The 23389-nt window shown below is 41.1% G+C and overlaps 1 protein-coding gene across 1 annotated transcript in view; it reads left to right on the top strand.

Moving 5' to 3' along the window:
• The first annotated feature begins 4510 nt into the window (after positions 1-4510).
• LOC144195710 (uncharacterized) overlaps positions 4511-23389 on the top strand; it is a 45751-nt gene continuing 26872 nt past the window's right edge. The window contains exons 1-7 of the mRNA XM_077715525.1: positions 4511-4713; positions 5600-5877; positions 7764-7822; positions 11033-12318; positions 17285-17338; positions 19483-19536; positions 20803-20856. Of these exons, the coding sequence (XP_077571651.1) occupies positions 5831-5877; positions 7764-7822; positions 11033-12318; positions 17285-17338; positions 19483-19536; positions 20803-20856 (1554 nt within the window). The 5' untranslated portion in view covers positions 4511-4713; positions 5600-5830. The remainder of the gene's footprint in view (positions 4714-5599; positions 5878-7763; positions 7823-11032; positions 12319-17284; positions 17339-19482; positions 19537-20802; positions 20857-23389) is intronic.

The following is a 23389-nucleotide window of genomic DNA, read 5'->3' as shown; positions in this document are numbered from 1 at the left end:
TCTTAGATAGATTAAATATAAAAAAATACGCAAAAACACACAAAAAATCTCGAAAGCAGACCACGATTGTCCAATTCCAGCCACATTAATGCCAGCTAAATGTTCATTTTTGTCCCAAAGAGTTGACTTAGTGGCCGCCATTGTCATTATGTTTGATAGGATGGTAGTATTTATTTATTAATGATCAAGGACGATGGATATATTCACATTATATGAATTCCATGGCCAGTTGGAGCAATTAACGCATAGAGGTCAGCCAGCCGTCACCAAAATGTTAAGTAATGTGACAAAAATGAAATGTGACATATACTGAGTGACAAGTGTGTGTTTTGTGCGCACGTCTCTGCTTCATCACTCAAGTGTGATAAATTCATGTGAAATAAGCCTCGCTTCACCCAACTGTCACTTTACAGCTTGCATCATTTGCCTCTTGTTATTATTATTACTATTTTAATGTTGTTATTACTTTATACATCCCTGTAGATTCCAAGTTGGATCTGATTTTGAGGATAAAATGAAAGGACACAATAGGAAAAATTAATATATTCAACGAACATTATTTACATATCAATGGTAATGATATTTGAGCAATATTTCGAATCAAATGAATATTCTAGATTAAAGTGCACTGACATGATAGACTGCTTGGTATACTTGCACCGTCTGGCGATCAAACGGGGTATTGCAGTTCCAACTCAATTCCAGGCTATTTATTTAGGCCCAAATGATCTATTCTTTAGCTAAATGGCTGATTATAAATTAAGGGAAATGCAATTGAGTTTAAAATGTAACGTTTTCAATTTATTATTTACATAGAATGCCGTTATAGATGTAATACCCGTGTTTGTACGCCAGGTGGCGGAAATAGCCTGAACCAGTAGATTAGCTTCCTCAATTAGCAACAAAGAGAGCCCGAACAAAGATGTTAGCATCTAATAAAGAAGGTGTGTTGTTCAATGTGAGTTTTCTTTGCTTTCTTCCAGAACCAACGGAAATCCCGGCGCATTTTCAAGAAGGGCAAGTTTGGTCAAATCTGAGCAGGTTCAAGTCTCAAAAGCCTTTGTTGGGAGATTTGGACGGCGAAACGGTGAGGATGGAAAAACCCGGCGGGTGCACATGTGCGACAATTCGCACCGGACTGGGAGAGCTACCCAACAGATGGGCTTTTCTTCTCCACGGCCATTAATAGAGCAAGCCTGACGCACGCCAACAGATTTCCACTTACTGTAGTTTTCAGGCTGATGCTAAGTCGCATTTTTTGGGGATGCCGCAAAATGGTCCTGTCAATGACAGCCAATGAGATCATAGGGAACTTAATTTTATCAAAAAACAACATCAAGTCATCTGGAAATGCCACAAAATTAACAGGAAGATAACTGGTAATGCCCAAAACAAAAGGGGGCGTGGCCATGGAGGTGGGTGTGTCAGAAAAATATACAGTAGCATAGTTATTTTCCTATTGAGGGATTTATTAAATAAACCATTGAAAGAAGGAAAAAATTTTACATGACTTTTTGTTTTCTCCCGGCCATTTAATGGTGAATTTTACGAGGCGGCTTATACGCGAGAAATTGTCAAATTCAACCATTTTAAGGACATTTTAAGGGTGTGGCTAATACGCGGAGTGGCTTATATGTGAGAAAATACGGTATTTACGTTTTTAAATAGAAAAAATACTACAATTTGTGATCAAATGTCTCTAAACATTGATTTATTAATTGTTGCAGGGGTGCTGGAGCCTATCCTGATCTGAATGCATTGGCGACTCATAGTCCAGATGAGTTTTGGTTTTGTTTGAAAGAACATATTTTGTAATTAACAATGCCTCCAAACAGTCATTAATTTATTCATTTTCCATGCCACAGGGTTGCAGGGGTGCCGGAGCCAACCCCAATCTAAATAGATTGGCGATTTATAGTCCAGATGAGTTTTTATTCTGTTTAAAAGAACATATTTTGTCATCAACAGTCATTAATGTATTCATTTTCCATACCACAGTGTTACAGGGGGTGCCGGAGCCAACCCCGATCTAAATGGATTGGCGACTTATAGTCCAGATGAGTTTTTTTGTTTAAAAGAACATATTTTGTCATCAACAGTCATTAATTTATTCATTTTCCATGCCACAGGGTTGCAGGGGTGCCGGAGCCAACCTCGATCTGAACTTTTTGCCGACTTATAGTCCGGAAAATCCGATACTTGACCGTCCCAAATTGAAAAAAGATTTTATTTTTAAACATTTTCACCAGATTTCCCGAATGCATTTGTGCGATTAGATGCTGCCGCCCTCCCAGTTTGGACGAATTGGACATCTGTGATGGTTAACATGAAAATATCATTAGCGACTGTTGAGGAAAAAATGTAAATGAGCTTTCATCTGGACGTAGCGGAGAGAAAATGTTAAATTTCCTGCGCTAAACGTATGGAATGGGTAAACGGAGAACCTGGGGGGGGTGGGGGGGGGTTCCTTTGGTGGGAAGGGGGTCATTCTTATTGGATCCAGCTGTTTGTGTTTGAGGGGCCGCAATCAGATGGCCAGACAGACAAAAGAACGTGTGTGTTTATTACAGCAGAATTTCTTTCCGTCAGCAGCAGCAGCAAGAAAAGCGCCAACTTCTTCTTTTTCTGCTTCCTAAAAACAACACGGATGGAAGTATTAGCTCATAAATTAACAACCTTTCTTCAACTGTGACGGTGGAGAAGACAGCACCACTTCTTCTCCAATCCATTACTCTCTTTTTCTGAACCGTTTTATCCTCACTAGGCTCACGGGGGATGCTGGAGCCTATCCCAGCTGACTTCGGGCCAGAGTTTGGACACGCCCTGAATTTGTAGCCAGCCAATCACAAGGCATGAGGAAGGAAACAATCACTCATACATAATAAATAGCAATTTAGCATACAGTTAGCCTAGCCAGCATGTTTTGAGGAACTCGGAGGAAACTGGAGTACCCGGAGAAAACCCTCAGAAGCCCAGAAGACAACATGCAAACTCCAGACAGTGAAGACCCACCCGGAATCGAACCCTCGACCACAGAACTGCGATCCTGATGCACTAACCACGTTGTTTTAATCAATTAATTTAGTGTATAATTAGCCTAGCATGCATGTTTTTGGAATATTTCAGGAAAGTAGAGTACCCAGAGAAAACCCACACAAGGAGAACATGTAAACTGCACACAGGTGGACCGACCTGGATTCGAACCCAAGGAAGTATTAATAATCATCATTATTCGATTTTCCTGATTTTGCAAAATTCCAAATCATGGCCATACAAAACAATTTGGTAGACCGGATTTGGCCCCCGGGCCAACATTTTGACACCAATGCACGAGAACATGTGCGGGGCGCTTAAGGCCAACTTCAATTATGGGGTATCTCCCTTCTGTCAATGGTTAAGGAGGATGGGATGGTGGCCGTTTGGGGGGCGGGGCAATCAAGCGACGCATCAAACAAACTCACTCCGACTTTCATCCCACGGAATTTTCCGCTTTTCATTGGGATTGGACGGAAGTCGCCCAGTGGGCCGTGGAGTCAAGGACCACCGTGACAAAGCGCCGCCCGAGGCCGCCATAGAACCCCCTCCCCCAAAGAAACACATGTCGAGTAGATTTCATGAACCCGCTTGTCAAAAGGAGGGTCGGATTTTGATATGGTACATGTGGGCGACCGCCCAGGGTGCAATCAATTTGGGGGTGCTCATGAATGGGCCCTGGAAAATACTTTATTTTTTTCAGTAATGTTACCAAGTCAGGTCGGTGGAGGAGTGGTTAGCCGGTTTGCCTCATCATTCTGAACTGGAGTATCCAGAGAAAACCCACACGATCATGCAAACTCCACACAGTGAGGACCAACCTGAGATCGAACCCTCGACCCCAGAACAGTGAGACCACTGAACTAACCACTTGGTTTTCTCATAAATAGGTTGCGGTCTGAGCTGGACTCCCTGGACAAAACCCACATAAGGCTGGGAAGATGATGTAAACTCAACAGAGTGTGGACCCACCTGGGATCGAACCCTCGGCCCCAGAACGGTGAGCCCACTGCACTAACCACTTTACTTTCTCAAAAAACATTGCGGTTTGAACCAGCGTATCTGGAGAAAACCCACATAATGGGTTTCCAGCCAATAGCAGGGTATAATGAAACACTTAGGCTCACAAGTGGGAATCGAACCCAGAATTCTTGTACCAATGTCAGGTAGAATACCCACTTCTCCACCGAGTTAAAAAAATATATATATTTTTTTATTTTTATTATAGTTCAAATGAAACAATAGCATGAAGTATTTAAGCATATATTAAATAAATAACGTTAAGTTTGCACTATTTTTGATGTCACATGGTGTGTCTCACCCACACACCTTTTCCTAATTAGTCTACATCCGGTCTGCCTGAGCTCCCGTGGCATGGTCCTGTTCGTCTCCTGACTTCGGGGACTTCAATGGGTTTTTCCTGGGTCACGGTGGGTGCGAAAAAAGAAGGGGGTCGCGGGGGGAGAAAAGGGGGGAGGAGCCGGTATCCGGTATCCGGTTGCAAGCGGATGAATCGACGCTCTGTTGCCTTTCCGTTCGCTCGGACGCCGTCACGACGGGTCAACGAGGACTTTCTCCAGCGTTGGAATTTCGCAGCGTGCAACCGGTCCGGGTCTTGGTCCTGGTCCCGGTCTGCAACACGTCTCTGTCACCACTCCACAAACGCACATGTTTCATAAAGTAAGTTGGCACACGTGTGGTGTTTTGTTTGCAACGCTAACACGTGATAAACTGACCTGAAACTTGGTGTTTACACTCCGGTAATAGTTCCGTGTGGTGTCCAATCTGTGGGGGCGGGGCCGGAGGTGGTCCGCAAGGGGTGTCCCATCCGGTCCTTCAAAAATGATGACTTCAAAGGGAAAGATGTAAATAAGTAACCTCAAAATGCTCCCAAGATAACAGGAAGTCACCCAAAAATGCCCCCAAAAAATCTATAGGAAATGATCACAAATTTACTGTAAATGCAAGTGAAAAAAATGAACACATTTCGTTGCTATTGACAACTAAGTCCAATTTTTCATCTTTCATTGCCCTTGACGGCGCTAGACAAGGTGTCAAAGTGGCGGCCCGGGGGCCAAATGTGGCCCGCCGCATCATTTTGTGCGGTCCAGGAAAGTCAGTGATTCTGTTTTAGGATCAAATTAAATCAATAATTGTCATTTATTAATCATTTTTTATAGTTTTTTTTAGTTCAAAAATCATTTGTAAAATCGAAAAATATATTTTAAAAAAGCTAAAATAAACATTGTTTTAGATCTATAAAAAAACCTGAATATTCAGAGTCAATATGGATTGGACGCCCTTTACCATCAATTGCAGCTACCAATAATAATAATATTATTAATAATAATAATAATGAAGTATCCTTTTTGCAACAACAACAAAAAACTGAGTTTCCATTGTCCTCATTGAGGTTCCGCCCCCCTCCCCAGCGTTGGCGTTTTGTTAGGGGGCGGGGCTGGACACACCTCCACATTGCCACGGAGGGAGACATTCCCCTCCCCTTTCCTCCCCCTCCCTCCCTCCCTCCCTCCCCCTCACTCACGCTCACAACTTTCATTTTCAGGAAACCCTTACGGCACCCTCCCAACTTGGATGTGCGCGATGGGACGCGGGGACACCATTTGAAGACAGACGGACGGACGGGTGCAGGTGTGGAAGACCATGACGGACGCCTAGCCGACTCGCCGTCTTTTAAAGCGGCGCCGTGTCCGGGATGGAAAGCGCTCCTCTTCCCCGTCCTCTTCCTCATCCGGACCGGAGTCAAGCCCCCCAAGAAAGAATGAAGTAAAGCGCCATGGAGCCGGATAACGGCCCGCACGCCCAACTCCGAGGAGCCGGGGGGTGAGTGTGCGTCCGTCCGTCCGTCCGTCCGTGGCTCGCCGTTTTGCGTTCGTGGCCGAGTGGAAAAAAAAAAAATATGGACGTGATGTTTAAAGCTGATGTGAGAAAGTTCCCCAGAAAGTTTCTTTTTTTTTTTTTGTTGGCGTCTGGGTTGGGATTTGCTGCCAAAAAGATGTATGAGAGGAGGAGAGCCGTCCCGCTTATCTCCCCTCCCACGCCGTGCGCATCGTCCTCTGTTTATTGGCTGCAACCCAGAAAGGGAGGAGCCAAACATCTTTTAGTTTTAATGTCTCAAAAAGAGAGTCCAGATTGGGATTTAACCCTTTGTTGGGAAAGATAGTTGTTCGTTTTTTGAAGTGTGTATCCTCATAGGGGGTGCTGGAGCCTAGTTAATTATGGCCACAACAACAATTGGTGGGCAGCCAATTGCAGGGCATGAGATAAATGACCAATCAATCATAGGTGGGGCGATTTAGCATATAGTTAGCTAAGATAGCATGTTTTTGGCGTGTTGGAAGAAAGTGGAGTACCCGGAGAAAAACCATACGTGACCGACTGGGAGAGAACATGCAAACTACATACAGTGAGAACCCATTTGAGATCGAACTCGCGACCCCAGAACCGTTAGGCCGACATGCTAACCACTCTAGCCTTCCCATGTTGCTTTTGTGGGTTTTTTCAAGGTACTTCGGTTTACTCCTTCATCCCAAAAGCCTCAACACGATAGTCTGTTGTTGTTTGAAAAAATAAAAATATATATATATATATAAATGTGTATATATGGTTATAGATGCCAAAAAAATGGTAATAGGAATAAAAGATGCATGTAATGTACTAACATGTTACTTTAATGTCTATTTCTTGGTTTCCGATTATTAAAAAAAAGTCCTGCCAAAAATGCGGGTACTCCAATGCCTCTTATAATATATAATTTTTCATATTCAATGTGTATTTGCTGGCTAGTTCCAAATACGGTAAATTTAAATGAATAAAATGGGAAATACACCTTGGTTAAGACCCTCAACAAAAAATATACTTCATTTAAATTTGTTTGACATTTGTTAGCGAATGACACGAGTTGGTAAGAGTGTATGGCGGCGGCGGCAGCGTATTTTAGCGGTTTTCAGGCGCTGGCTGGGAAAAACCACAAATGTAATAAAGCTCCTGTCTTACAAGCTGTGTTAGCCGCCGCCGCCGCGCACGCGACCGCATCATCATCATCGCATGTGGGGGGAGTGTTAAAGAAGACTTTTGAAAAAGTCCAAACTCGAGCGTCAACGTTTGGAATGGAAAAGGCCTCTCAAACCCGTGTTTTCTTTACAATTTCTCTCAATTCCGGCTTAAATACGTCTTCTTGATTTACCACCAAACTTGTCCAAACTTGACATTAAAGTCAAATGTTTAACTTTTGATGGAAACAGTGGTTAGCCAGTCGGGGCTCGCAGTTCTGATGTCGAGGGTTCGAACCCAGGTGGGGAGTTTGCATGTTTTCCTCCAGGCTTTGCGACAGTTTTCTCCCACATCACCAAAAAAATGCTAGCTAGGCTAATTGTACACTAAATTTATTGATTGAAATAGTGGTTAGCGCATCAGGGCTCGCAGTTTTGGGGTCGAGGGTTCGATCCCGGTTGGGTTTTCACTGTGTGGAGTTTGCATGTTCTCTTCTGGGCTTGCAAGGGTTTTTTTCTGGGTACTCCCACTTCCCCAAAATATGCTAGCTAGGCTAACTGTGTGCTAAATGTCTCTTAATTATTATTGAGTGATTGTTGGTTTATCTCATCGACCCCTGTGATTGGCTGGCCACCGATTCAGGGTGTCCTCCCCCGCTTGAAGTTAGCTTGGACTGTCTCCAGCACCCCCAAATAACTTTTTTCCTTGTTTTGTAGGAGAGTCCTGATTCTTTGGACCATCCTCTGTTGTACCGGTTCTCTGACGCTAGCCCAAAGTGAGTATTTTTATTCCTTTTAATCAATTTATTCATTCATTTTCATTCAAATTTTCATTTATTCACTTTTCCTACGACCCAACATACAATTTTTGTGTCTTTATCTTTATATTCCTTGCTTTATTTTCACATTTGGCACAAAAAACGTTAAAAACGTGACTCGTTAGCCTAATATTTTAACAAATATAAAAGTTACATTCATTTTTTAAAATGATTATTATTAATACTCAAAGGCTCAAAGCAAATTTACTCCAATATTAGCAATAAAAAAAAATCCATAATTAGCCAGTACGACGTTTATTTTGAATATTTTAAAGATTTTCCTGGGTAAAAGTGGGTGGAACTCTCCATTCCTAAAACAGGCTCCGCCCCCTCAACCACATTTATTTGTACTCAAGTGCAAAATCTTTTTTAAAGCAGCTCAGCTAGAAGTTTGCGTGGAGAAAATCCGCACATATTTAAGGTCTTTCCATAATCCGTGAGTTTGGTGGAGCGCGCGCAGTTAGCGCAGCTAGCGGATTAGCGTGCGCTATCCAAGATGAGCTGATTGGCCACGGATGATTTTCCGACCTGGCTAACCGAGCCAAACACGGCTCTCTTTGTTTGACAGCGCTCTGTTCTGGACTCTGTCCAACTTTTTCTTTTTTTTTTTTTTTTTCTTCCACGTCAGACTTTTCAATAGCTTTTGAAATTGAAATCAGATTTCCTAACAACTTTTGTGCAGCGTCATAAAATCCACAAAAAAAGATTCATATTTCCTTCCCAAGGGACACCCCGAGTAGAAAAATTACGGCAGTATATATTTTCTTTTTAGCTGATTTTCGTCCTGGCTGTCATTTTGACTGATCTTTCCGCCAGGGGCGTAAATTAGGGGGGCTGAGACGCAACCAGGCCCCCGACCTCTGGGGCAATGGTGTCCAAGTGGCGGCCTGGGGACCAAATGTGGCCCGCCGCATCATTTTGTGCGGTCCGAGAAAGTAAATCACGAGTGCTGACTTTCTGTTTTAGGATCAAATTAAAATGAAGAGTATAAATGTATATTACATTTCCTGATTTTGCCCCTTTTAAATCCATAATTGTCATTTTTTTGTCATTTTTTTCCCTGTGTTTTTAGTTCAAAAATCATTTTGTAAAATCTGAAATATATATTTATAAAAAGCTAAACTAAACATTGTTTTAGATCAATAAAAAAACTGAATATTCAGGGATTTTAATCCACTTCGTTTGATCCATTTATAAAATAAAAAAAAATCTAAATATTATATCAAAAATGGTCCGATGTATTACATTTCCGGATCAACAATTTAAATTTTTTAATCATTTTTTCTGTTTTTTGTTCAAAAATCATTCTGTAAAATCTAAAAATATAGAAAAAAAGCACATAAACATTGTTTTAGATCTATAAAAAACAGAATATTCAGTTCTTCTAATCCATTTAAATAAAAATAATAATCTAAATATTCTATCTAAAATGGTCCGTCCCATCAAATCAAGCCAAGAAAGGTATTTAAATTTAAACAAAATTAGAATTAAGTTTTGTGTAATGTTAGATTAAAATTATTTTTCATTCTGTCTGCATTGTAATCCAAATTCATTTAAATTTGATTAGGTGATGTTGCCGGGCAGAAAGTGCCAGCCAATGCGTAAAGACGTCAGGAAATATAGGCTTGGCGATACTCGCATTTGATTGGCTAAAATACTTTGCGACTTTGCAATGTCAGTTGTTTACTTCCTGGGAAAAAACGGCTTTTATTTACATTTTTCTGTCCGAAAATGTAAGATTCCTCATCAGTCCTTTTTTTTTTTCGAAGTTCCCGCAGATGCTTGTAAACAGCTCTGTTTATATTCCAATAAATGCCTCTGATTTGATTTTATTTCCAGATTGAACTCGCTCATAAACTGGAAAGCGTTTTTGTTACTTTCCTAAACTGACGAAGAAGCCGCATTTGTTGTTTTTTTTCCAAAAGTCGTAACTCGTCTCAAAGTAGAAATATGACAAGCATAGTATTTTTGCGCCCTTGTGAAATACTTTCGTACAAATAGAATTTTACAAGAAGATTTTTATCGTTTCCACCGACATCTGTTTCGATTAGAACTTTATTTCATCCCGTATTTGGGAAATTTCTGGGTTGCACTAGCAAAACAGACACAGAAGACATTGTAGAACTAGTTAAAAAAAACGGAGCCACCATTTTTTTTGACTGAAACGATGCAAACGAATTCTCGAGTTTACCCGTGTTGAACTCATTCACTCATTCATTCATTCATCTTACGTAACATTTATCCTCACAAGGGTCACGGGGGTGCTGGAGCTTATCCCAGCCAACCAGGGGAAGCCTTTGGAACACCCTGAATTGGTTGCAGGTCACAAAGAAGCAGACCACCACTCACAATCACACTGCCACTGAGTAGAAATCGAACCCAGAACCAGTGTTTTGACCAGTATTGAACGCTCATCCATAAAAAATTGTTCCTTTAAAACAAGGGTGTCAGACTCGGGTTGGTTGGCGGGCTGCTTTAACGTAAACTTGATTTCACGTGGACTATTTTTGATTGAATATTTAGATTTTTTTTACTAAATGGATTAAATGAACTGGATTTAAAACCCTGAATATTCCGTTTTTTATAGATCTAAAACAAAGTTTATTTTAGCATTTTTCATATATATTTTTAGATTTTACAAAAGGATTTTTGAACTAAAAACAAAGAAAAACATATTAAAAAATGACATGGATTCGAACTAAAAAAATTTAGATATAATATTTAGATTTTTTAATAAATTGATTAAAAACTGGATTAAAAGTCCTGAATATTCTGTTTTTTTATAGATCTAAAGCAATGTTTATTTTGAGCTTTTTGAAAAATATATTTTTAGATTTTACAACATGATTTTTTAACTAAAAAGAGAAAAAATGTATTAAAAAATGACAAGGATTGATTTAAAAGGGGGAAATCAGGAAATGTAATACATATACATCTATACTCTTCATTTGAATTTGATCCTAAAACAGAAAGTCACCACTCATGATTGACTTTCCCGGGCCACAAAAAATAATGCGCCGGGCCAGATTTGGCCCCTGGGCCGCCACTTTGACACCCCTGCTTTAAAACCTGGAACACGCTGTGATTGGCTGCCAGCGACCACAAAGAAATGTTCCCGATTTCTAAAGTTGTGACCAACTTGTGTTTTTATATTTTTTTCCGTCTTAGATGTGGATATTCTACAGCAGCTGGGTCTCTCCGCCCCAAGTTCCGCCTCCGTCCCCGCCGGCATCATCCCCTTCAAATCCGGCGTCATCCTCACCCCGAGGGCCCGCCTCCAGGCGCCCTTACACGCAATCCTGCCCGCCTCCTTTGCCACCGGCGACCTATCCCTGATCCTCAGCCTATCCGTCCACCGCGTCAACGACGCTTTCGTCTTCGCCGTCGTGTCCCGGCGGGGGAAGTTGCAGCTGGGCCTGCAATTGGCGCCGGGGAAGCTCCTGGTTCACGCGGGGCGCCGGAACTCCGTAGCGTTGGACTACGACGTCCAGGACGGGCGCTGGCACAGCCTGGCCTTGGCGGTGGACGGTCTCGGGGTGTCCCTGCACGATTCTTGCGGGAACCGAAGTCTCCACGCCGTTTTGCGGGGCAAAAGAGCGGAGACGCTGGATCTGGAAGGCTCCTTCCTGTTGGGGAAAAGCTACCGCGATACGGCGCCCTTGGAAGGCGCCATCTGCCAGTTGGACATCTACCCCTCGGCCCAGGCGGCCCGGAACTCTTGCGATTTGGTCAAGAAACATTGCAGGGAAGCCGATACGTTTCGGCCCGTCTTGGCGCCGTTGCTACCTCTGGTTTCCGCAGATCCTGACGGGAGTCCAACGACCGCCGGAATACCCGGGAAGACCTCAAAACCGACTTTGTTCCCAGCTGAACAATCTGTTTTGGTCACAAGTGACAGTTTGGTGATGGAGAATTGGACTTTTCAACCGACTGTTGCACCGACATCTGGCGCTTCAGTGGATTATTCGGTTTTGGGAAGGCCAGCCGGCATCGCATCGGTCCGGACCGCCACCGAGGCCTCGCTAGAGGAACTGCATCCTCAAACAGGCGACAGTACAAAACCGATAGACACCGCACAAGGATTTCACGATCTGGTGACCTCTACAAGACCACCAGAAATCACAGTTTGGACCCCAAGTGAGTCTGCAAAGCTCTTGGATAAAAAACTGTCCACCTCTGCGCCAAAGGAACCCGACTTCACCGCTGTACAGGACCTCGAGACCGTCACCCCTGAGTCCTTCCGAACATTTGACCTGGACTCAACCCTCGTCTCTCCATTGGAAACAAGCGACGCCCCAAACTTTTCCGACAGTGGACAGAGATTTATGGACCTGACGGAGTCTACAAGACCACCAGAAAGCAGAGTCTGGACCCAAAGCGAGTCTGCAAAGCTCTCGGATGAAAAACTGTTCACCTCTACACAAACGGAACCCGACGTACACGACCTGAAAACCGTCACTCCTGCGTCCTTAGATACCATTCAAACATTTGACCTGGATCCGACCCTCGTCTCACCATTGGAAACAAGTGACTACGCAATTTGGACCGACGTTGGACAGAAATTTAAGGACTTGACAACCTCTACGAGACCACCAGAAAGCAAAGTTTGGACCTGGACCGAGTCTGCGCCAAAGAAACCTGACGTCACCGCCGTACAGGACCTGGAAACCGTCAATCCTACGTCTTTGGATACCTTCCAAACATCTGACCTGGATTCGACCCTCGTCTCGCCATTGGAAACGAGCGACAACGCAAGGTTTTCCGATATTGGACAGAAATTTAAGGACCTGACGACCTCTACAAGACCACCAGAAAGCACAGTTTGGACCCCAAGTGAGTCTGCAAAGCTCCCAGATGAAAAACTGTCCACCCCTACGCCAAAGGAACCCGACTTCACCACCATTAAGGACCTGGAAACCGTCACTCCCGCAGCCTTAGATGACTTCCAAACATTTGACCTGGATCCGACCCTGGTCTCGCTGTTACCGGGGCCACCCGGACGGAAAGGCGAACCTGGACCGCCGGTGAGTTTCCAAACAAATGCCATTCCCGTTTCTCAAACCTGTGCTTGAAAGCTCCTGGTACAGTTTCTTGCTGCATTGTTTGTTTTAGAAATGATTATGATTCATTAGACATTTGCCCCTCTGAGCTAATCCTTAATACGACTTTAGCCAGGGCGAGCGAGTGGCTTTATTTCTGCTGACGTGGCTTTCCAAAAACATTTCCAGCCTTTTAGCTTCTGTAAACCCGGACACGGCGGCGTGTTGATATCTTCCAATTGGAAGGTTTATTTTCCCTGACTTGAGTTTATTGTTCCTGAAGGACTAGCGTTGTCAAGGCAGAGAAAGAGATATCCCTTTTAGCACCGCTCTAAATAGCCAGGAAACTCGTGTAAATAGCCTCAGCTCCTTTATTCACTCGGCCAGTGGGTGGCGTTGAGGAGTTGGATCGCTACAACTAATCATTCTGTGACAAAATACATATTTTCCGTCTCCCCGGTCAAAATAAGTGCTCCGTTGTTGACGGCAGACATTAGCTTGCAGTTAGTTCGCTGTTAGCTTGCAGTTAGCTCCCAGTTAGCTCGCAGTTAGTTGCAGTTAGCCGGCAGTTACCTGGCAGTTATCCCGAAGTTAGCCATTTCCTAACTACTTTGTTTTGGGAAAAGCGTTCTGTGCGGATGACTACTCGTGTAAATACCACCGCTATGTTAACTGCTACAAATTTGTTTACCGACTCAGCAACTTTACCACTGAGCCACGGGTGGGTGTTAGGATTAACCCTTGACCTCCAATAAGGTCACATTTTACAGCATGTAAGCAAAAGACTGCGTTTCCATGGCCTTTGCTGACAATGACTAGGCAATAAATCAAAGATGGCGTCATTGATATAAGCAGATGTTCCCTTTTTTAACTTTTGTATTGCGCCATTTTTAATGAAGTTAAGTCAACCAGCTGTTATTTGATGTACCCAATATTAATTTATTTCACCACTCCACAAACAAAAGCTAGCATGTTCACTTTTCGTTCTTGCTACGTTTAGCATCCAGTGCTAGCTTCTTATAGTCATTGCAGACTGAATAGGAATGTCTAAGTCATCCCTTTTACTAATAAAGCAGGCTAATTAGCATAACTAAAATCACATACCAATATTCATTTGTTATTTTATAACCCCACAAAAAAGCTAGCATGTTTGCTTTTCATTCTTGCTAGTTTTAGCATCCAGCGCTAGCTCTTAATATTCATTACAGACTGATTAGGAATGATTAAGTCATCCTTTTCCTAATAAAGCAGGCTACTTAGCTTAATAGATTGACCCAAAATCACATATGCTAACGACCTTCGCTCTGGGCTAGCATTTTTATTCAGTTAGCCGCGTCAGCATGTTGTGATTTGACTGGAAGGCAGACGCGTTGGCTGTCTTTGTGCCGAAGACAAAACGCTGACGCACATTTTCCATTGTTTAAGAGCCCTTCCGTGCATTAGCACGTGTTTGACCCAAACACAAAACGACTTGAAATAAATCTTTCTCGCTGCGGTGGCTGCGCTAACCGCGCTAACCGCGCTAACCGCAACTCCGCCAGCCACTCACAGGATTTCGCCTCGAGCCAAAATGGCTGCCAATCATTCGGGCGGCGAAGGTCATTCTTCTCCGTGTTTCGCACGCTTGCGTAACGGGCTGACATCTGCTTTTATGTCGTTTTTGTTGGTTTCTGTGGTAACGCTAACGTTTTTTTGACCCAAAAATGTGATTGATGACAATGTATCCGTTTCACCGCTTTAACCAAATGAAAATGATTTGGACGTATTAACGTTGAGGCAAAGTTTTCCACACAAACCAAATTTTTTTCTTAGTTCCGGGTTCGAATCCCAGTTAGCTTTCTCATTGGAAGAAACGGGAGCTCATTACCGTAATGCTGAGGCCATGGTCGAAATTGACCAAAACTCCTGACATTTTATTAGATCTTATATGTTGTGTATGTCACAATTGGCCACGCCCCCAAAAAATACAACGATTTGAAAGCGCCAACTTGAAATCGGTTCACTTTTTTTGTCTATTGGAATCTGGCTTAACAAAATCTGGTTAAAAACAAATCTGGTTAAAAATAATGGTTAAGAAAATCTGGTTTAAAAAATGGTTAAAAATCTGGTTAAAAAAATATGGTTAAAAAAATATGGTTAAAAAAATATGGTTAAAAAAATACGGTTAAAAAAATCTGGTTAAAAAAATCTGGTTAAAAAAATCTGGTTAAAAAAATCTGGTTAAAAAAATATGGTTAAAAAAATATGGTTAAAAAAATCTGGTTAAAAAAATATGGTTAAAAAAATCTGGTTTGAAAAATCTGGTTTGAAAAATATGGTTAAAAAATTATATTTCACCTGTTAGTTAGTCGGGGGGATCTATCTCCCTCTAGTGTTATAACGGAGTAATGCATCTTGAATTTAAGCTTCTTGTGCAGGCCATATTCAATCATATTTTCATAATTTTCTGTGGGCCAATCAAAAGCGGACAGCGGACCACCACAGGCGAATAAGACAAAATCTTCTGGCCTGTCTCCCCCAATTTGAGCGTCTGGTGCTCAATAGGGTTTAAGTATGTGTTAATAGCTGACGTTATATTCAACAAAAATACACCTGTTGTTACATCATTTTATACGTACGTTTATAGGCTCGTAAAGTTGAAATATATCCAACCTGATGTCATTCTTTGCATTCTTTGCAGGGTTTTCAAGGACTTCCAGGTTTGCCAGGAAAGGCGGGGAAGCGGGGTCCAAGGGTGAGTACATTGCAATCATTACTCTTTTTATTATTATTATTATTTTTTTTTTCCCAGTCACTTTCACTATGAAAAAGGCAATTTTGGGGAATGAATGTCAACAATATAAAAATGACGTGACTGAGTGCAATCATGGAAATAATTTGGACATTTGTGTCCTTTAATTTCTCAAATTTGGACATTTGTGTCCTTTAATTTCTTAAATTTGGACATTTGCGTCCTTCCATCCTTCAAATTTTAAAATTTCCCCAAAACAACTGATTAAAACGGAATATTTCTTTGTCAATGTACTTTTTAATCTAAAATGGCTGCTTCGAAAACTATCAAAATACAATTTTAAATACATTTTGGGACCCATTTTTGAGGAAAATTGGCCAATAGTTAATTTTCTGGAATATTTGTGGATTCTTTCCTCATTTTCCGATCACTTTTTTCCAATTATTGATGAATAACCATTCATTTTCAATGGCACTTATCCTCACTAGGGTCACAGGGGTGCTGGAGCTTTTCCACCTTCCACAATTCTAAGCACAAGGTCTTTGAAAATATGTTTTTTTTTAATCCAGACATCAACAGAAGGTGTTTGTGGGTCTGCTGTGCACTAATAGGCCATAAAACAGTAGCCCATCCAGTAAAAAAATCATTGGCACGACGTAAATGTGCTTACGCTTTTTGGTCTCCTAAAAAAACTGCATTTTACACCGCTTTGAAAGAAGGATGTAAATTATACGCATATACTTTCATGAAAATAAATATGCAAGATATTTTTTCTCAAGTATTACGGTAATTTGTCTAATTTATTGGCCAAAATCAGATTTTTTAAATTATTTTTTCTTTTAATTGAATTTCTTTTAATGGTCTGGATGACGCCTCAGTTGCCATGGCAACCCGCCCAATACTGTAACCCATTTTTAAACAGATCTTATTTGGCCACTTGCGAAAAAAACGGCATTAAGAGTAAAAAAAAGTCGGATTTGAACGGAAATCCAAATGAAATTCGATCCGGTCTTAACGCAGCCCGAAGGCGTCGCCCGCCCGCCATGACGAGCTACAGAATCGGTCATCATTAACGACTTCCATACGTTTTATTCTGGAGGAGCATTTGAAAAAAAAAAGAGGGGGGCGGAGTTACTGGAGCAAAAAGGAAGTCATTGGATGAGCTTCTGTTAAGTGTCTCCATATGTCCAGAAGGGGGTCCGGAACCAGGAGGTCTTTTCACAACATAAACCCCCCCCCCCCCCCCCCCAAAAAAAAACCTCCCTCCCACGGGCTGACAAGTCCGATAAAAAGCAGAGATGCTAAAAAGATCACCCGGGCGGGTGCCACGGTTCCCCTTTTGCGTGGCGGCGCCCCAATACGTCAACAAACGGGCTAAAGCTACGTTTGCTAAAGATTTTGCCAAATATTCAACCGCAACTTCCATCCTAGTGCTTTATTTTAATGAACTAATTCACCACCTGGTTCTCCCCAGGCTTGTTTGGGTTTTCTGCGGGTATTCTAGTTTCCTCCCACAACCCCCAAACATGCTAAGCTAGGCTAATTGTGCACTCTGAATTGACTAAGCTGAGCTTTACTTAATTTTTTTGTTTTTTAATTATATTAACTCCAAAAAGTTCCTTTTTTTTAAATCATTTTTTTAAATTTTAGGGTCCTGTTGGATCCTACGGAAAACCGGGTCAGCCTGGATCACCTGGAATGAAGGTATGATGTCAATTACCGTGTTTTCTCGCATATAAGCCGCATTTTTAACACAAAAAATGATGACTGAATCTAAATTACGGCTTATATGCGCATAAATTAGACTTGACATGCACCAAACGCCATAAGGCAAGATAATTTGGTCATTTATTTCAAAATTGAGAAAAGATAAACAGATAAAATGCTTAAAAAATGTATTTTGACATCTATAAATGAAATTCAAGGGACAAAATGAAGCATATCTTACATAAAAAACATTAAAAAACTAATTTACTGGCCGCCATCTTACCTCAGGACAACAAATCAGATCATTTCCTGGTTGTACTGCTCACAAGACTTCCTTTTTTAATTTGGATACCATTGAATGACCAATTTGGATGTGATTTCGATAATTTTTCTTAATATTTTTCCTTCCAAGTAACATATTTGAATATTTTAGGTGAAAATTGTGAATCAGGGAGCGGCTTATACGAGAAAATTGTCAAATTCAACCATTTTAAGGGTGAGGTTTATACGCAGAGGCGGCTAATATGCGCAAAAATACGGTAATCATTTAACAATTCATAATGACTTATTATTTTCTGATTCAGGCTAATGGTTGACATTTAAATTTAAACCAAAATATGGCCCAAAAACAAAATAAGTGAGTTGGATAGGGAGACTTTCCGCATTTACACTAACGACTTTTGCAGAAGCAAAAACGGCACCTCGCATTCGTGTTAAGCTTCTGTTTTGGTAAGAGTCGGATACCACGTGTATTTTTTTTTTACAGTACTTGTCGGCTCGGCTTACGCTGACAGAGGGAAAATCCTCCAAAAAAAAAAAAACGTGTTTCCTTACGAATAGTTTCAGGTCGACTCGTTTGACATTTTTTGACAGAAACACCACCTTTTGATTAGTCAAACTCGCCAAGAATAATTCCGCCTGTCAAGATGATGTCACAGTGGAATGGTGAACATCGGGGGTGTCCAACAGACGGCCCGCGGGCCGGAAAAGGTCCGCCGAGGGAGTCCGATCCGGCCCGCGGCGTTTTGTAAATATTTCCTAGTGTACAAATAGAATAAAAAAAATATTTTTGGGGGATTTATTTAATTTCTGTTGATAAAAGGGAGAAAATCAGGAAATTCAACCATTTTAGATGTAATATTTGGATTTAAAAAAAAAAATGGATTAAAATAACTGGATTAAAATCCCTGAATATTCCGTTTTTTTATCGATCTAAAACAATGTTTTTTTTTACCTTTTTTAAAATATATTTTTAGATTTTACAAAATAATTTTTGAACTAAAAACACAGAAAAAAATGGATTAAAAAGGACAATTATTGATTTAAGGGTCAGGAAATTTAACCATTTTAGATAGAATATTTAATTTTTTTTATAAATGAATTAAAAGCCCTGAATATTCCGTTTTTATAGATCTAAAACAATGTTTATTAGAGCTTTTTAAAAAATATATATTTTTAGATTTGACAACATGATTTTTGAACTAAAAACAGAAAAAAAAAAAAGATTAAAAAAGGACAATTATTGATTTAAAAGGGGAAAATCAGAAAATGTAATATACATGAATACTCTTCATTTGAATTTGATCCCAAAACACAAAGTCGGCACTCATTGACTCTCCCAGGCCGCACAAAATGATTCGTCGGACCAGATTTGGCCCCCGGGCCGCCACTTTGACACCAGTAATTTAGGCCCTCTAAATTTAAATGACATGATTTTTAGCTGTGCCGCAGGTCCAAAAATAATTGTTCTTAAGGACGCAATAGGATGTGAATGTCAGCTCGACCCACCTTTGATTGACCTTCTTACGTCAAAAGACGCCCTCCTTAAAGAGGCGGTAACAAAATGCAACTTTTAGTCCACTTCTTGTCGTTCCCACCAAGCTTCTTATCGCTCGAATTTGGCAACGTGTTTCCCGACATCGCACCGAGTGGTCCTGTTGCCCGAAAAGGGAGAAGAATGTTCTGCGCTCACCCGTAAGCGCGCGTTAGTGTAAATAAATATCCGTCCGTCCGTCCGTCCTTTGTTGAAGAAGAATGATGTCATTAAGCGCCCATAACGTAAACGTAAACAGCCTCTCATTTTTTTTGAATGCTTTAGCGATGAGCAAAATGTTGAAAATAACCCATTTTTCCTGTTTCAGGGTGAAAAAGGACATCCCGGTCTATCACTTGGACAAGCCCTGGAAGGACAAAAAGTAGGTTTTCGACAATGATTGGTCACTTCTTGAAATATTGACATGCACATGACTTTAAAAAAGTCATTTTTTTATGGTATTTTAAAGGTTAAAAGAAAATTGACCTCACAAAACATCATGTGAGCATCACATTTTAGGTTTTGTCATTCATTTTCTGAACAACTGATGCTCACAAGGGTCGCGGGGGGTGCTGGAGTAGGGGGGCACCCTGAATTGGTGGCCAGTCAATCGCAAGACACTTGGAGATGGACAACCAATCATCTATAGCAATAGGCAATTTAGAGTGTTCCATTAGCTAGCTTAGCATGCATGTTTTTGGGATTAAACTGGAGTACCCGGAGAAAACCCGAGCAAGAGCATGCAAACATCAAAAAGTGAGGCCTTACCTGGCATTGAACCCTCGATCTTGCGGCTGTAAGGCCAACACGCTGAGCACTCCTAACTATGACTGTATTTTCTCGCAAATAAGCCGTATTTGTAGCTAAAATAGTCACGACTGAATCAAGGGTACGGCTTAAGACTTGCTATACCTGCGATACACTTTTTCACCACTAGTTATCAGTAAAGCAACATTACTATTTGTTGGTTATTTTCAGTTTTGCCGTAAGAAAACAACCATTACTGAATGAATTAATTCCTATATGATATTGACCCTAATAATGTGCTTTTAATTCATACAGTATAACCAAAATATGAGGATTTTTCTTAATATTTTCCCTTCAAAGTAACACATTTGTACTCCCTATTAAAAATATAAATATGGAGGTGAAAATTGTGAATCAGAGGGGCGGCTTATACGCGAGAAATTGTCAAATTCAACCATTTTAAGGCCATTTTAGGGGTGAAACTTACACACTTATATGGCTTATATGCGCATAAATACAGTAAATCCAAAATTAATCAATCAGCCTCAATACACAAAATAAAAAACATAATCCAAGATCATTGCATACTTAATAATTAATAATTTTAATTACATAGTATTACAACTGAAAGTCAATGTCCACAAGAACAACAACAGCAGACTAATAATAAATAATAAAATGTTAATTAATTAAAAAGAGTATTAAAATACCTTCAGATTCACCATATTTCTCCATAAAACCAAATTTTCTATTATTAATGAACGAGCAATAAACCCTGACCCAAACCCAACTGAACACTGAACATTTTTTGCCCGCACAAACTATTCTTTTTAATTCCCGTCGGCCTGCTACTTTCCTGGCGTCGATGTCTAAAAATGTGACCCACTTTTTTTTGTTCCAGGGAGAGTCGGGGGTGCAAGGCCCCGCCGGAGCGCCTGGCCAAGACGGGCGAAAGGTAGGACGCATCTGTTTTATCTCAAAACCTTGTTTATTTGTGCTTGCGCTTACTAGACTATAGGCATCTGCAACACGTTAGCGGGCCCACGTGTGCGATATGCTGCGTCTCGACGGGCTGAGCTCGCGATATCGAGTCTTTCTCCCTGCCCTGAAATGGAATGAATACAATTTTGGGAGCCAAAAAAAAAGAAAAGTTGATGTAAGGCTGTTGGGAAGGCGCCTGCCTTATAGATTACTTTACAGTACTTTACAGTACTTGTTAACCATCTGCCAGTCAGATTCCAGCTCGTGTTAGCATTAGCGCGCTAGTCAATGGTAGAGAGTTTGAGTATGATTTATTTAATGTAGTGAAAGCTTTACATCTCATTATACTTGTATATTATGACAATAAAAGCATTACATTCATTTCACGTGATAATGGATATACAGTGGTACCTTGAGATAAGAGCTTAGTTGAATTGGTTCCAGGAGTGAGCTCATATGTTGATTTACTCTTAACTCAAATGAATGTTTCCCATAGAAATGGACTAAAAATGAATTAATTGGTTGCAATTCTCGAAAAAAAAGACCCAAAAACATTACCCATGATGCTTCTCAGCTATATACTCTTATATAAGTGTCTCAAGATAAATATTTCCTCAAAATTTTTACTCATATCTCAAATTGCTCCTATGTTGGGGCACTCGTATTTCAAGGTACTACTGTATACATCATTTGCTTTTGTCTTCCTTTCAAAATATTCCCAAAATGATGGACACAAATGTCCTCAAAATAGCATGACATAAAACCACTTGCCAGTATACTCCTCTCGTATTAGCGAGCAAGCTCCGCCATTTTAAACTGACTAACAGGGTAAAAAAACACTGCAAAGCTTCTACTCGTATCTCAAATTACTCGTAAGTCAGGGTATTACTGTACAGTGACTGTTTTTCCTTTTTTTATGGCATGCTTTTTTCGCCTTGGCCCTTTTCCTCCAAACGCTGCCGTTTCCAGCGCTAACGTCTCCCGCGGGTTGGCCATTGATTCCTTTCCCAAATGGCGAGCAATCGCAGGAAGTTGTAAATTCCAACACCTGCCTCACATACTCCCGACCTTCTATTTTTTGCTCGCTATGCAACATATATTGGAACACAAAAATCCACTCATTTAAAGAATATCTTTCATTTTTCCCATGAGTCATCGAACGCATCGTCATGGGAAAAGGGCCATCTCGCTTGGGCGTCGTCCGACAGATTATGGCGGGAGGCCGGACACATCTGGGTTAAACTTTTGTCTTCTTTTGGCGTATCTGGCGGCAATGAAAGAGACGCCATGACCTTGGCTTGGATGGGATGGCGGCGGCCATGGGCTTGATTGCACCCAGCTGCAAGCGAGGAACTCCTCCTTCACAAATCATCTGGGTCGTGTTCCAGCTCTCGTAGCTCCACCCCCTTTCCCCCCAAAAAATCGACTCAGCATTTTTTTGGATTCGAATCCCACAACAATTCCCTCAATTGCCCTTCATCGCATTTTTCTTCATTTTTTTCCAACAGAACTTTGATTAATATATTCATAGTTGTCAACCTTGGTTAATTTCTCCCATTATTCATAAGTACAATTCCCTTTATTAAGCAATTTAAAAATGCAATATATTTGCATATATTTACTCACAAAAGACGCACTTTTCATATCAATTTTATTTTCTGAAGCTCATTAGGATCGTTGAGGGTGCTGGAGCCTGGGTCATATGTAGGGGACATCCTGAATCAGTGGCCAGCCAATCACAGGGCATAAAAAGACAAACAACCAATCAGGGCAATTTAGCATACAATTAGCTTAGCATGCAAGTTTTGGGAATGTAGAGGAAACTGGAGTACCCAGAAGAAACCCACATAGGCCTGGGGAGAACATGCAAAGTCCACATAGTTGGAAATGTTCTGGATTTGAACCCAGAACTCCAGAGCTGTGAGGCCAACAAGCAAACCACTTGCTCCACCGCATCACACTTTTCACAAATTTTTCTCCAAAGTACTCTTTTTTATTTTATTTTGTATTTTTATTTTTTTAATTACTGTACTTTTTGCATATTCTCCCTGGGCTTGCGTGGGTTTTCTCCGGGTACTCCGGTTTCCAAAATCATGCATGTTTGGCTAATTGTTGACAAAATTGTCCCTGGCAATGAGTGATTGGTTGTTGGTCTCCTCGTGCCACGTGATTGGCTGGCTGCCGATTCAAGGTGTCCCCTTTCTGGTCGCCGTAGTTAACTGGGACAGGCTCCAGCACCCCCCGCGAGCCTAGTGGGGATAAAGTGGTTTAGAAAATGAATAAATAAAAACCCCAAAAATGTATTAATATTACATTTTGCAATAAAAAAATAAAAAATACATAAAAAATGTTAAATAAAGTATTTGAATGTACTAGGATTGCGTCACCTTGTTCTCGAATGGGGAAATCCCCAAAAAGTGCTGACGACACCAAAATTCCACGGCTGGGAAAAGCGCCGTTCTGTAAAATGTTGGCCTAAAAGTTTGACGCTTTTGGTTTCTTGGGAC

The sequence above is a fragment of the Stigmatopora nigra genome, chromosome 4 (assembly GCF_051989575.1).
Source record: "Stigmatopora nigra isolate UIUO_SnigA chromosome 4, RoL_Snig_1.1, whole genome shotgun sequence".
Lineage (NCBI taxonomy): Eukaryota > Metazoa > Chordata > Actinopteri > Syngnathiformes > Syngnathidae > Stigmatopora > Stigmatopora nigra.
The sequence above is the reverse complement of the archived record's forward strand: the minus strand, read 5'-3'. Positions and strand labels throughout refer to the sequence as shown.